At 45.6% G+C, this 13,610-nt stretch overlaps 1 protein-coding gene across 1 annotated transcript; it reads left to right on the top strand.

The window, feature by feature from the left end:
- The first annotated feature begins 447 nt into the window (after positions 1 to 447).
- LOC121547121 (tripartite motif-containing protein 16-like) lies at positions 448 to 12,559 on the top strand. The gene is made up of 6 exons (XM_041858231.1): positions 448 to 1,044; positions 1,466 to 1,561; positions 11,114 to 11,347; positions 11,466 to 11,625; positions 11,751 to 11,810; positions 12,048 to 12,559. The coding sequence occupies exons 1-6, from the start codon at positions 448 to 450 to the stop codon at positions 12,557 to 12,559; spliced, it is 1,659 nt and encodes a 552-aa protein (XP_041714165.1).
- The last annotated feature ends 1,051 nt before the right edge of the window (positions 12,560 to 13,610 follow it).

The raw sequence follows: 13,610 nt of genomic DNA, 5'->3' as shown, positions 1-13,610 counted from the left end.
CACGTATTAGTTATTATGGATGGTTATAGTTAGTGTCATAGGACATAAGTTTAAGGCATTACACAATTCATTATAACAATTATACATATGTACTTCATAGAAACTGTTACCCTTTACATATTCTAACCACTCTATTTAATTTATTCCATATTAAGGGCCCAAACCTAGGAACACAAATCTTAGTCTCCATTAACATTGCGTACAGTTCTCTCTCTCTCTCTCTCTCTCTCTCTCTCTCTCTCTCTCTCTCTCTCTCTCTCTCTCTCTCTCTCTCTCTCTCTCTCTCTCTCTCTCTCTCTCTCTCTCTCTCTCTCCCTCTAACGCCTCCCTCCCTCTAACCCCACCCTTCTGGCAGAACCAGGAAGTCCCACAAACTTTCTTCTGAGGAAACTAAACTGATCTGAGTCTCTGTGTCATCTGTCTGTGTGAGAGTGAACAACCGTCCAAATGGCTCAGCAGGGAGTTCTGCTGGACCAGGACCAGTTATGTTGTTCTGTCTGTCTGGATCTACTGAAGGAGCCGGTCACCATCCCCTGTGGACACAGTTACTGTAGAAGCTGTATTGAGGACTGCTGGGATCAGGATGTTCTGAAAGGGGTCTGTAGCTGTCCTCAGTGCAGAGAGACCTTCACTCCAAGGCCTAATCTAAGGAAAAATAACATGTTGGCTGAAGTGGTGGAGAAACTGAAGAAGACAGGACTCCAGGCTGCTCCCCCTCCTGCTCTGTGCTATGCTGTACCTGGAGATGTGGCGTGTGATTTCTGCACTGGGACCAGAAAGCAGAAAGCCCTCATGTCCTGTCTGGCATGTCTGGCCTCTTACTGTGAGACTCAACTCCAACCTCACTATGAATATCCTGCTTTCAAGAAGCACAAGCTTCTCAAAGCCACCGCACAACTACAGGAGAAGATCTGCTCTCATCATGACAAACTGCTGGAGGTTTACTGTCGTACCGATCAGCAGTGTATCTGTTATCAGTGTGTGATGGATGAACATAAAGGCCATGATACAGTGTCAGCTGCAGCAGAGAGGACTGAGAAACAGGTAAGACCAGAACTACTTGTTGGTGACTGTCTAATAAACAAATAATAATTACAGTAGGAACTAAGGCTGTTTGAATATGAGATCATACAAATGAAATCAATCCACGGCAGAACAAATATGAACACAAACCTTGAGTATATTGGATTTGCTCCCAATGTATCACCATTTTCTGAAGTCAAACACTATTATCATTCCGAATGCCCTTTTAGGAGTTCAAAGTTCAGTCTCAACCCCTTGATACATGTACGCCTACCATAAAAACTATAATCATTAACATAGCAACATAGAAAATGTCATATGGTAAAGGGACTTCCTCAAGATTTTAGACCTTCCTCTCTATGGGCCCTATGTCACATTACTATACTATTGATCTACTGGACAAATAAAGCTTGATAGCTCATTGAAGAGTGATTCTCCACAGAGGCAGCTGGGGATGAGTCAGCAGAAAGTCCAGCAGAGATTCCAGGAGAGAGAGAAGGAGCTGAAGGAGCTCCAACAGGCTGTGGAGTCTCTCAAGGTGATTATTGTTGACCAAAGGAGACACACCATTTCACATCTCTCCTCCAGTCAGAGAGAGAGAGACAGAGAGAGAGACAGAGAGAGAGAGAGGGGACTCTCTCCAATCCCACTGACCTCACTGTTGGGAACATGCTGTCTGGACTCTGTTCAGAGAATAGACTGCTTAATGTAACCGGCGGGATATGAACCAGGTCTAACGCGGGAGAAAGCAACAGCTTGACCGTTACAGCAAGAGGACATTCCCTATTGGGCTGAGGGCCGACACTGATTTTGAAATCGCAGGCGGGGCTACTTCATCACAAAATAACCATGAGTAACCTTGACTGACTCATGTCCCCTATACATTAACATGGAGCCCTCTCTCTCTCTCTCTCTCTCTTTCTCTCAGTCTCTCTCTCTCTCTCTCTCTCTCTATCTCTCTCTCTCTCTCTCTCTCTCTCTCTCTCTCTTTCTCAATTCAAATCAATTCAAATGGCTTTATTGGCATGGGAAACATAAGTTTACATTAACAAAGCAAGTGAAATAAACATTCAGAAATGAACAGTAAACATTGCACTCACAAAATGTTCAAAGGAATAGAGACATTTCAAATGTTATAATTCAAGTGCAAACAGAGTGAGCCATTCGCCAGACCGAGTTCTGGAGGTGAAATGGAAATGAATGAGGGAGAGTTAAGTGAAGTAGAAGGTGTGGTGATGAGCTCAGAACCAGAGCCTGGCATCAATGGACATGATAAAGAAGAATCTGGTGCAGTAGGAGTTACATTTTTGGAGAAAGTGGATCCATACCTTTTGGCAGATCCATTTGTGGTTTCAGGGTGGGTGGGAAAGGAGTTGGGTGCAGTTGAATCAGTGAAGGTAACCTGTAGTGGACTTGTGATATTTGTTTGTGTTTCTTCTGACCAGAGGGAGTGGGCGCTCCGTGTCACGCAACTTGGGTCAAGATCTGTTTCTTGCTTTGCTCTTAGGAACAGGGCACCATTGAAAGGAGTGATTTCTGGGGTAGCGTTAAGTGTGGAGGTGGAGCAATTAAAGTTGAAGATTCCTGGTGTTTGTGATTCCCACCGTTTGGTGGGACGCAGACCCGGTGGTGAGCGTGGTGAAATAGAGGAGTCACTGTCAGTCCTTTTGAATTTTGAGTCTTTACCCGATAATGTCATGGTAGGATATATCAGTTATCCTGTTAGAGCTTTTGTGGCGAATCCACTGCTTTGTTTCAGGTGCAACGTTTATGGTCAGCAGTTTGTAGGAGGGAGATCCAAGATGTGGGAAGTGTGCAGGAGGGCATGGGATAGAGGATTGTGTAGTTTCGGTGGATAAAGTTGTGTGTGTCAACTGTTGGGATGCCCATGTTGCTGGGGATCTGAAGTGTCCGGTGCGAGAGAGGCAGGTTGAGGTGGCTAGAGTCAGAGTAGTGCAGAAGGTGTCGTATGCTGAGACAGTAAAGGAAGTAGAGGAGGATGGGTCAAGGGTGAGAGATCCTGAGAGGATCCCTGTGAGTAGTAGATCTGTGCCAGCACAGAGGGATAGGCCAACGAGTGATATATGCTTTAGTAAAGTTAGCTTCTTAGCATTCATAGCAATGGTTATCAACTGTACCGCAGAAATGGAACTTAAATCACAGAAAATGGATGTTGTGGTGGCAGCTGCAGAGAAGTATTTGGCCATACAAGATTTGACTTCAGAAGAGTTACAGGGTGTGTTGAGTGGTGGTGTCCCGTCCTCCCAGGCCGTTGGCATGGTGCAGGAGCAGATAGGGTCAAAGTAGTGGAATGGGGTAGTGGGTATTTAATAAGTGTAGGGTTAGTTGGAAGGGTGTTTTTTTGTATTATTATAATTTCCCCTTTTCCCATTTTGTATCACAAAGTATAATGGATTTATATTATAGTCCAGTTGGGCGCGGTAATGCAACATATTGGATGCCAACCGCCGTTAAACTCCAAAGAAGAAGAACCGTTATATTATGGCTATGTACAGTGTTGTAACGATGTCTCTGTCTCTCTCATTCATTAACTTTCGCGGTAGTTGGTTGTGTGGGTCTCTGGTTATGAATAGGGTGCTGACAGACAATTGTTGATGGATATTTATAGAGCTCTGATCAGGACGACGAGTTTGAGAGGCAAGGGGCAGGTTTGAGACTGATCTCCAGAATTAATAAGAAAACTACACTTTATTTCTTAGCTGCCTCACCAATGTCTTTACGTGAATTACTAACTTTTAAATGCTAAATATTTCCAATAGATGGCTGCATAAGACCACAAAGCATCAGTTATAGGCTACAAGCATAAAATAGCATGCAACCAAAGACTATGTCCTATGATTTTCTAAAAAGGTCACTCATTACTTTACAGTTAGCTATATATCTCGTATTAGGCCTGTGTTGCTTTTGGGAGAGCAACAAAATATTAACTCTAGCAGGTATTGAACACCGGCCAAATAATCACTAGTCAGATGCGCTAACCTCAACCCTAGTAAACATGCATTATGACATCATCTTAATATCTCATATATTCCAGCCCACCAATAAATCATGCAACCATCGCGGTTAGAAAATGTACCTCAACATGCCCCTCGCTTGTGCTAGAAGGCAGAGTGCTCGCTGCTGCTGACGGCACAAGCTTTTTGCGGGGCTTGTTGAGTTGGCTACTTGTTCGAGAAGGCAGAGTGGCTCTGTGCTGGTTGATCAATTTGACAATGAATGGACTAGAAAAATACATTTTTGTCGACCAGAGGTGACTGAATTAATGTTCGCACTTTTTGATAATCGTTATAGTAATGAGCTATAATTTTAAAACATGAGCATAAAAACAGGTAATAATAAACATGAATCATCATTATATTACTTCAAAGTAATGTGTTTTCAGTCCTTCCTCTTGCGTTAGCAGTGTGGAAAGGGACAGTAAAAAGCTCAGGCAGGAGTTTTCCTGTGAGGTGGAGTGGTGGTGTATCCAGGGAGAGAACTAAACTAATCTTCTAAAATGTCATTCGTGGTCTTATGCTGCCATCTATTGGAATTATTTAGCAACTGCAGTAGTACTGAATAAAGTGTATATCCTTACTAAGTGTATCCTTACTAAAGTAGTAATTACTCAAAATTGCTAAATATAAAATGTTCTAGTTCATTTGATCACTTACAACTAGGGGTGTAACGATTCGTTTTAACAACGATTCGATATGTATCACGATTCGTGGTTGTCGATACGATTCAAGGACGATATTGGTTCATTTAGAACGATACGATCCGAAACGATTCAGTGACTTGAAATCGATTCAGTAACCTTTTAGCCAAAAATTCAACCAGTGTGACTGAAATAAATACCTGGATACTGGACAGTGCAGGTGAAGTTTCCTAGATTCCTGTTTCTTGTAAGGACCGCAATGGTGGCTTGATAATTTCTCGCTCGTCGGCTTCTCCTCTGTCGTCCGCCATGCTATGTTTTGTTGTCTTTGCGCCTTTGCGCTGCTGCTGGCGCGGCGATGACGTCACGGATAGGCAGACTGAATCGAGTAATGTTTAAAACCTTTATCATTAAAAGTGCTAAGAAAAAACATCCATATAAAGTCTGACGTGCTTAAATCCAATGGGTTATTTCCTAGTATCGATACAATCGATTTATTACATTTTAAAACGATGTTAGATTGATATATGTTGTCCAAAAGGCCAACTCGCCGAGCACAGATCGATGTAGTTGGATCATAGGAATATAAATCGATACATCGATGTAGTAGATGGATCGTTACACCCCTACTTACAACCATAAAATAACAATTCATAGCATAACAAACAATGAAACTGACATAAACCAAAAACACCATACATTTAGTTAATTATATAAAAAATAATATATATATTTAGATGGGTGACATTATCTGCCAAAGTAACACCCCCTTAACATATAAACAGACACTGGACACAGACACTGAAAATGAGCTTTTTTTATATAAATCTGGTAGCTCTCAAAAGAGCCTTTGCTTTGCTGAGCAGTTAGTTTTCAGGAGTGTGCTGCCTGCCTGCCTTCAGAGGAGTCTGTCTGTGAATAATGTAAAGTTAATAAGTTATTGCCACGCTTTCACAGAGGCCTAGTTTACATTTACATGTGAGTCATTTAGCAGACGCTCTTATTCAGAACGACTAGGGTTAAGTGCCTAAATCTGTACAAGGGTACATCGACAGTTTTCTCACCAAGTCGGCTCGGGGATTCGAACCATCTACCTTTCGATTACTGCCCAACGCTCTTAACCGCTAGATTAAGAGCGTCTGCTAAATGACTCACATGTAAATGTAAACCAAATGTAAACAATCCACAAAAAGGCAAATGGTCGTAGATAAATGGTAAGCTGGTTAAATAAAAGACTGCTCTTAGAACTTTCAGACTGCCATTGTTTTAGGGAAATAGGGACATGTCTGTCTATTTCACCAATTATGTCAAATATATGTATTAATTTTAATGGTTTGAAGTTCTACATCATTTTAATCAAGATAACCTATTATTTCTAATGATGTAAGTTTGGGCAGCGTATTGCTGGTAGTTAAAACGTCAAAAAAAACAACATGTACTCCTGGAACTCTGAGGTTGTCCCATTGTTTCCTTTAGGGGAAATATAGGTATGTCTCTTTATTTCACAAAATATCTCACAATGGTATATTTCAAGTCAGACTCCATTTTAATCAGGATAATCTCTTCTTTCTAATGACATCAGGTTAGGCAGTGTACTCTGCTGTCATCGATCGCTAGACCAGAAATAGTCAGAAGTTTAAAAGAATTCCTACTTCCTGGTAATGCAGACATAAGCACACTTGGCACCATCGAGGTGTGGATGTTTACTTTCTACACCAGTTGTTATTTATTACTTATTTTTTTCTGTTTCGTCCTAAGAACAGATTGTAGTGGTGAAATAAAAAGGTAGACATTTTTTGGTGCCATTTAGGGAAAATTGAATTCTAAGGATCATTCCAGTCAGAAGAGGCTCAGTGATGGTTCGCTTCAATTCATTTGCTTTGGCCTCAGGCTAGTGTTCCAGCTCAGCCAATGCTCTTTGGCCGTTTTACAACCTTCAGTAAATTTTGACTTGTTCTGTTGTCCAGCTTACTAGGACTCAGGGGGCAGAGGCTGGGAGGAGAGTAGAGCAGGGTCAAGTGGTGGTGGTACCAGGAGGGAGGAGAGTAGAGCAGGGTCAAGTGGTGGTGGTACCAAGAAGGAGGAGAGTAGAGCAGGGTCAAGTGGTGGTGGGACCAGGAAGGAGGAAAGTAGAGCAGGGCCAAGTGGTGGTGGTACCAGGAGGGAGGAGAGTAGAGCAGGGTCAAGTGGTGGTGGTACCAGGAAGGAGGAGAGTAGAGCAGGGTCAAGTGGTGGTGGTACCAGGAAGGAGGAGAGTAGAGCAGGGTCAAGTGGTGGTGGTACCAGGAAGGAGGAGAGTAGAGCAGGGTCAAGTGGTGGTGGTACCAGGAAGGAGGAGAGTAGAGCAGGGTCAAGTGGTGGTGGTACCAGGAAGGAGGAGAGTAGAGCAGGGTCAAGTGGTGGTGGTACCAGGAAGGAGGAGAGTAGAGCAGGGTCAAGTGGTGGTGGTACCAGGAAGGAGGAGAGTAGAGCAGGGTCAAGTGGTGGTGGTACCAGGAAGGAGGAAAGTAGAGCAGGGTCAAGTGGTGGTGGTACCAGGAAGGAGGAGAATAGAGCAGGGTCAAGTGGTGGTGGTACCAGGAAGGAGGAGAGTAGAGCAGGGTCAAGTGGTGGTGGTACCAGGAGGGAGGAGAGTAGAGCAGGGTCAAGTGGTGGTGGTACCAGGAAGGAGGAGAGTAGAGCAGGGTCAAGTGGTGGTGGTACCAGGAAGGAGGAGAGTAGAGCAGGGTCAAGTGGTGGTGGTACCAGGAAGGAGGAAAGTAGAGCAGGGTCAAGTGGTGGTGGTACCAGGAAGGAGGAGAATAGAGCAGGGTCAAGTGGTGGTGGTACCAGGAAGGAGGAGAGTAGAGCAGGGTCAAGTGGTGGTGGTACCAGGAGGGAGGAGAGTAGAGCAGGGTCAAGTGGTGGTGGTACCAGGAGGGAGGAGAGTAGAGCAGGGTCAAGTGGTGGTGGTACCAGGAGGGAGGAGAGTAGAGCAGGGTCAAGTGGTGGTGGTACCAGGAGGGAGGAGAATAGAGCAGGGTCAAGTGGTGGTGCGCAGGCCGTGGAGAAAGCGATGGTGGGGAGGGTTGCAGCTGGGCTACATGAGCTGAGGCAGGTTTCTGTAGTAACAGAGACTCCGGTGGGCAAAGGCTTGGTGGGCTCATCCCAGGAAATATTGCCCGTCATTGGGGAAGAGGCACTGATCAGGGGGGAAGTGCAGGGGGGCAGAGACTGGGGAGGAGGAGGACGGTACCGTGCCAATGGAGGAGGAGGAAGAGGAAGAGGGGGGAGGTGAGTCTGCGGGAGCGGAGGACAAGGCGGTCTCGTTTTCAGACGGCTCATTGGATCCAGAGCTGACAGCCAGTCAGGCTGAGGGCCCAGTATATACGCTGAGAGAACTTTCTAGGTTCCTGATGGAGACTAAAGAGGAAAAAGAAGGTTCTGCTGGAGTCTTATTTTATTGATCCTGGAAGGTTTGTAAGGTCAGTACAACACGTGATGAAGAATGAGGGGTTTAGTGTCCTCTCACCCAGGAAGCGGTATAGGCTGAGAAAATGGGTCATGGGTTCTTAAGGGCATGTCTTCAGAATCTGCTTAAATGGATGGTTTTTTCTGGCATGGCGGCTTTATGGGCTTCACTACTGGTTTCTGATTGTGGTGATTTCCCTCCCACCTCTTATGGAGATTTCACGGTTAGACTTCCTTAACATGAACGGTGACAGAGACTGAGGGATAAGTCAAACAAAAGAGGTGTGTAAGGGTAGGTTGTTAGTGGTTAGAGCCTAAATCAGTGACCTTGTCTTTGCTTTCCAAAATGTGTCTGCACCTAGTACAGGGCTCAGTTCTCTGTTTCACCAGGGCCCAGGCAGGTGTCCTATTGGAAATTCCATGTAAAGCTCTTCCAAGGTGTCACTTTTTGCTCAAGCTTCCAAGGCTTTTGGGAGAGGTGGGGACAGCAGAAGGGGGAGTAACTTCTGTTGTGGGGGAGAGGAGGGAGCCTGATGGGTGGGTAACTTCTGTTGTGGGGAGATGAGGCTGCGGCTGTGGAGTTGTACTCTGATTTATAGAGGGCATAACTCTGTGATCCTGGGTGTTCTCAGGTTCTGCTCACAGACCGTTCCAAACTCTCTCTGTCACAGAGAAATCAAATTGACATTTCCCGGGCCTTTCACAAACTCTCAGCTGCCGTCTCTCAGACGGTCTGCCTCTGATTTTTTTTTAAAAGGTCTGGGAAATTATTGGACAGGACGTGTGTTGTTACTGTACCCTACAGAGGTGGGCTGGAGGGAACCAGCATGTGCTCTGTTGAGGAGGGCTGGTGGTTTGGGGCTGGATCAGCAGCTCTTCATGAACATTTAACATTTAAGTCATTTAGCAGACGCTCTTATCCAGAGCGACTTACAAATTGGTGCATTCAACTTAGGATAGCCAGTGGGACAACTACATCTCGATCACAATAAGTACATTTCTTTAAACAAGTCAGTGCTAGCAGGTGAAATAAGTCAGGTGTTAGTTTAGACAAAAGACAGTGGTAGTAAAGGGGGGGTAGAAGGATAACTAATATACTATTGCAGGCATTCCTTAAAGAGGTGGGGTTTCAAGTGTCTCCGGAAGGTGGTCAGTGACTTCGCTGTCCTGGCGTCGTGGGGGAGCTTGTGCCACCATTGGGGTGCCAGAGCAGCGAATAGCTTTGACTGGGCTGAGCGGGAACTGTGCTTCCGTAGAGGTAGGGGGGCTAGCAGGCCAGAGGTGGATGAACGTAGTGCCCTCGTTTGGGTGTAGGGTCTGATCAGAGCCTGAAGGTAAGGAGGTGCCGTTCCCCTCAAAGCTCCGTAGGCAAGCACCATGGTTTTGTAGTAGATGCGAGCTTCAACTGGAAGCCTGTGGAGTGTGCGGAGGAGCGGGGTGACATGAGAGAACTTGGGAAGGTTGAACACCAGACGGGCTGCAGCGTTCTGGATAAGTTGCAGGGGTTTAATGGCACAGGCAGGGAGCCCAGCCAACAGTGAGTTGCAGTAATCCATACGGGAGATGACAAGTGCCTGGATTAGGACCTGTGCCGCTTTCTGTGTAAGGTAGAGTCGTACTCAGTGAATGTTGTAGAGCATGAACCTGCAGGATCGGGTCACCGCTTTGATGTTAGCGGAGAACGACAGGGTGTTGTCCAGGGTCACGCCAAGGTTCTTTGCACTCTGGGAGGAGGACACAATGGAGTTGTCAACCGTCATGGTGAGATCATGGAGCGGGCAGTCCTTCCCCGGGAGGAAGAGCAGCTCCGTCTTGCCGAGGTTCAGCTTGAGGTGGTGATCCGACATCCACACTGATATGTCTGCCAGACATGCAGAGATGCGTGTAGCTCAGTTGTTAGAGCATGGCGCTTGCGCTTGCAACGCCAGGGTTGTGGGTTCGATTCCCACGGGGAGCCAGGGGGGCCAGTATGAAAATGTATGCACTCACTAACTGTAAGTCGCTCTGGATAAGAGCGTCTGCTAAATGACTAAAATGTAAATGTAAGGGGGAAAGGAGAAAATTAATTGTGTGTCATCTGCGTAGCAATGATAGGAGAGACCATGTGAAGATATGCAGAAACCCCCCAAGAGTCGGCACAGCAGGCGGGACTAACGTCTCTTAGGCTGCTGGAGAGAGTCATGGGGGAGGTCCAGGAGGCTCTGCCTGACCCAGTGAGGAGGGGGCTGGAGCAGCCTGAGGAGGGGCCACCACCGTTTCCACCACTGCAAGTGACAGCAGAGACTGGGGACTGGCAGGAGAGTCTGGAGGACTTACTGACTTTTAACACTCTGAGCCTGGGGGAGTTTGAGGAGGTGGGGGGTAAGGTGCTGTACACCCTCAGTGTCAAGGTTAGACACATCAGGAGCTTAGCGGGAGTGAAGGGGCATCAGTGGCAGGGGGTTGTGGGGGCTGAGAGCATGGCAGGGTATAGGTGGAGGGTGCTGTATAAGCTCCCAGTGCTGGAAAGGTCAGGGGTCCTCCAGTGGAGGGTATTACATGGAGCCCTGGACCACAATAGCTGGTTGGCTCGGGTTGACCTGGGAGTTGGGGAGGGGTGTCCGTTTTCTGCAATGACAGACTGTTCATCATGTTTTTTCTGTGTTGCCAGGGTAATGCCATTACTGTTGATGCCTTAGGGTTGAGTTTGAGTTGTACAAAATGATCAACAGTGTGGAGATGTTTCAGGAGGTATGGGGGCTCAGGGGGGCTGTCTGTACGGCTGGAGAGGAGGGGTTGGATGGACGGTTGGAATGTGGTGCTGGATGGTGTAATGTACTGTGGTGTTGGGTACTGGATAATGTGATTGTGTGGAGGTTGTGGTGTCACGCAATGTGCTTTTAGGGGTGGGGGTGTTAGTGTAATGAGGATGGCTCATTAAAGTAAGACAAGTCAGTCTCTCTCTCTCTCTCTCTCTCTCTCTCTCTCTCTCTCTCTTAACAGAGCTCTGCACAGGCAGCAGTGGTGGACAGTGATAAGATCTTTACTGAGCTGATCCGCTCCATTGAGAGAAGGCGCTCTGAGGTGAAGGAGCTGATCAGAGCCCAAGAAAAGGCTCAAGTGAGTCAAGCTGAAGGACTCCTGGAGCAACTGGAGCAGGAGATAGCTGAGCTGAGGAAGAGAAGCACTGAGCTGGAGCAGCTCTCACACACAGAGGATCACATCCATTTCCTCCAGGTAACTCAACTGCCTTGATACATGTGATATGAAACTAAAACTCAATGTGAAACTCTCAATCATTTGGTTCTGCTCCCTCTCACTCTCTCTCTCTCTCTGTCTCTCTCTCTCTCTCCAGAGTTATCAGTCTCTCTCCGGTACCAGTGTATCTTCAGACTTATCCAGCATCGTTGTCCGTCCTCTTCAGTACTTTGGAGATGTGAGTAAGACTGTGTCTGAACTGAGAGAGAAACTAGAAGACGTCCTTAAAGGAGAATGGACCAAGATCTCCACTACAGGTGTGTTGAAAATAATAAGAACATCAACTTTAGACCATTGAAAGTTCCCTACTAGTCATATACATGTGGAATATGGTGTGATGATAATATTCCCTCTCTCTGTGAATGTGTTTGTGTGTCTGTAGTGAATATAGTGGATGTTGTACTGCCTCCAGAGCCCAAGACCAGAGAACAGTTCTTACAATGTGAGTCTCTTTATTCTGAAGTAACTAACAGTCTCTTTTTTACTGACACGCCTAACAATCCCTCCAGAAATATATAGCAATAGTAGATCTAATCAAAGACTGGGTATCTATCTGACTCCTCATATTTCTCTGATTTGATCTCTGCTGTGCTCTAATCAAAGACAGGGTAGATACAGTATCTGACTTCACTTATTGTTCTAACTCCCCTCATTGGTCTCTGCTCTGCTCTTCTCCCAGATTCCTGTCAGCTCACACTGGACCCAAACACAGCACAAAAATGCCTCTCTCTGTCTGAAGGGAACAGAAAGGTGACCAATAAAGGCCAAGACCAACCATATCCTGTTCATCCAGACAGATTCACAAACCACTACCAGGTTCTGTGTAGAGAGGGTCTGTCTGGACGCTGTTACTGGGAGGTGGAGTGGAGTGGGGAGTGTGTTATTACAGCAGTCTCATATAAAGACATCAGCAGAACAGAGACAGATGGTGCATTTGGACTCAATGACAAGTCCTGGAGTTTAGAGTGTTATAGAGGTGGTTATTGTTTCATACACAATAGTGTTGTGACTAAAGTATCAGGCCTTCGGTCCTCCAGAGTAGGAGTGTACCTGGATCACAAGGCAGGTACTCTGTCCTTCTACAGTGTCTCTGACACAATGACCCTCCTCCACAGATTCCAGACCACATTCACTCAGCCCCTCTATCCTGGATTTAGGCTCTCTGGTGCTGCTGAGCTGGTTAAACTGTAGTAGGGTCCACATAGATACTAGTCATGCTGGTGTAGTCTATAGCTGAGCTGGTTAAACTGTAGTAGGGTCCACATAGATACTAGTCATGCTGGTGTAGTCTATAGCTGAGCTGGTTAAACTGTAGTAGGGTCCACATAGATACTAGTCATGCTGGTGTAGTCTATAGCTGAGCTGGTTAAACTGTAGTAGGGTCCACATAGATACTAGTCATGCTGGTGTAGTCTATAGCTGAGCTGGTTAAACTGTAGTAGGGTCCACATAGATACTAGTCATGCTGGTGTAGTCTATAGCTGAGCTGGTTAAACTGTAGTAGGGTCCACATAGATACTAGTCATGCTGGTGGTGATGGTCCCCAGATGTGATGATTCATTCTGCTCTGTTTTTATGTACAATGATTTGATTGATTTGATCTTCAGAAGATGTTATGAATTACAATTCAATGCATTCATATTTTTTGTAAGTGCAATGTTTTAATCTTATATATTCACATTAATCATGATGTATGCTGTTAATGTATGTTGGTGGTCATTCAGAACCATTGAAATGTTTTCTCAATTGGTTCTCTGTCTCAATGTAATTTTCCTCAGTATCATGGAACATGTAGTGTTACTTACTTGCTAATTGAACTATATGGGCCGGTTTCCCGGACACAGATGAAGCCTAGTCCTAGACTAAAAAGCATGTTCAATGGAGATGTCCGGGAAACCGGCCCTAAATTTGGCATCTTTTATTCTCCCGTACTGCTCAGTCAAGCAACATTAAACCTGTCCAGCATGTGGTGCTATTAACCAAACAATAAAAACATCAGCTATCTTGACTTGTCACTCAGTATATCAGTAATGTTCAGAATTGTACTATAATATCATTGGAGATTGATGGTCTTTTTAATCCACTACCCAGAGTCAGGAACAGATGAAGTTAGGTCTGCTACTGTTCAGTTATTAAATATGATTCATGGTGATGGGAAAAAAATACATCTAGTAGTAGTTTTCCTTTGCTATTTATTCCAAGGTGTGTCTTTAACTTGTAAATGGATTGTGTTGAAGCTGGC

Source organism: Coregonus clupeaformis, unplaced genomic scaffold (genome assembly GCF_020615455.1).
Source record: "Coregonus clupeaformis isolate EN_2021a unplaced genomic scaffold, ASM2061545v1 scaf0673, whole genome shotgun sequence".
Classification (NCBI taxonomy): Eukaryota; Metazoa; Chordata; class Actinopteri; order Salmoniformes; family Salmonidae; genus Coregonus; species Coregonus clupeaformis.
This window is presented reverse-complemented; position numbering and strand designations above follow the sequence as displayed.

What these genes read in the sequence shown, in the direction of transcription:
- LOC121547121 (XM_041858231.1), top strand. Translation starts at nt 448, where the DNA reads ATGGCTCAGCAGGGAGTTCTGCTGGACCAGGACCAGTTATGTTGTTCT. An exon ending in CAGAGAGGACTGAGAAACAG is followed by an intron (nt 1,045 to 1,465) that starts GTAAGACCAGAA and finishes GATTCTCCACAG; the next exon opens with AGGCAGCTGGGGATGAGTCA. An exon ending in ATCACATCCATTTCCTCCAG is followed by an intron (nt 11,348 to 11,465) that starts GTAACTCAACTG and finishes CTCTCTCTCCAG; the next exon opens with AGTTATCAGTCTCTCTCCGG.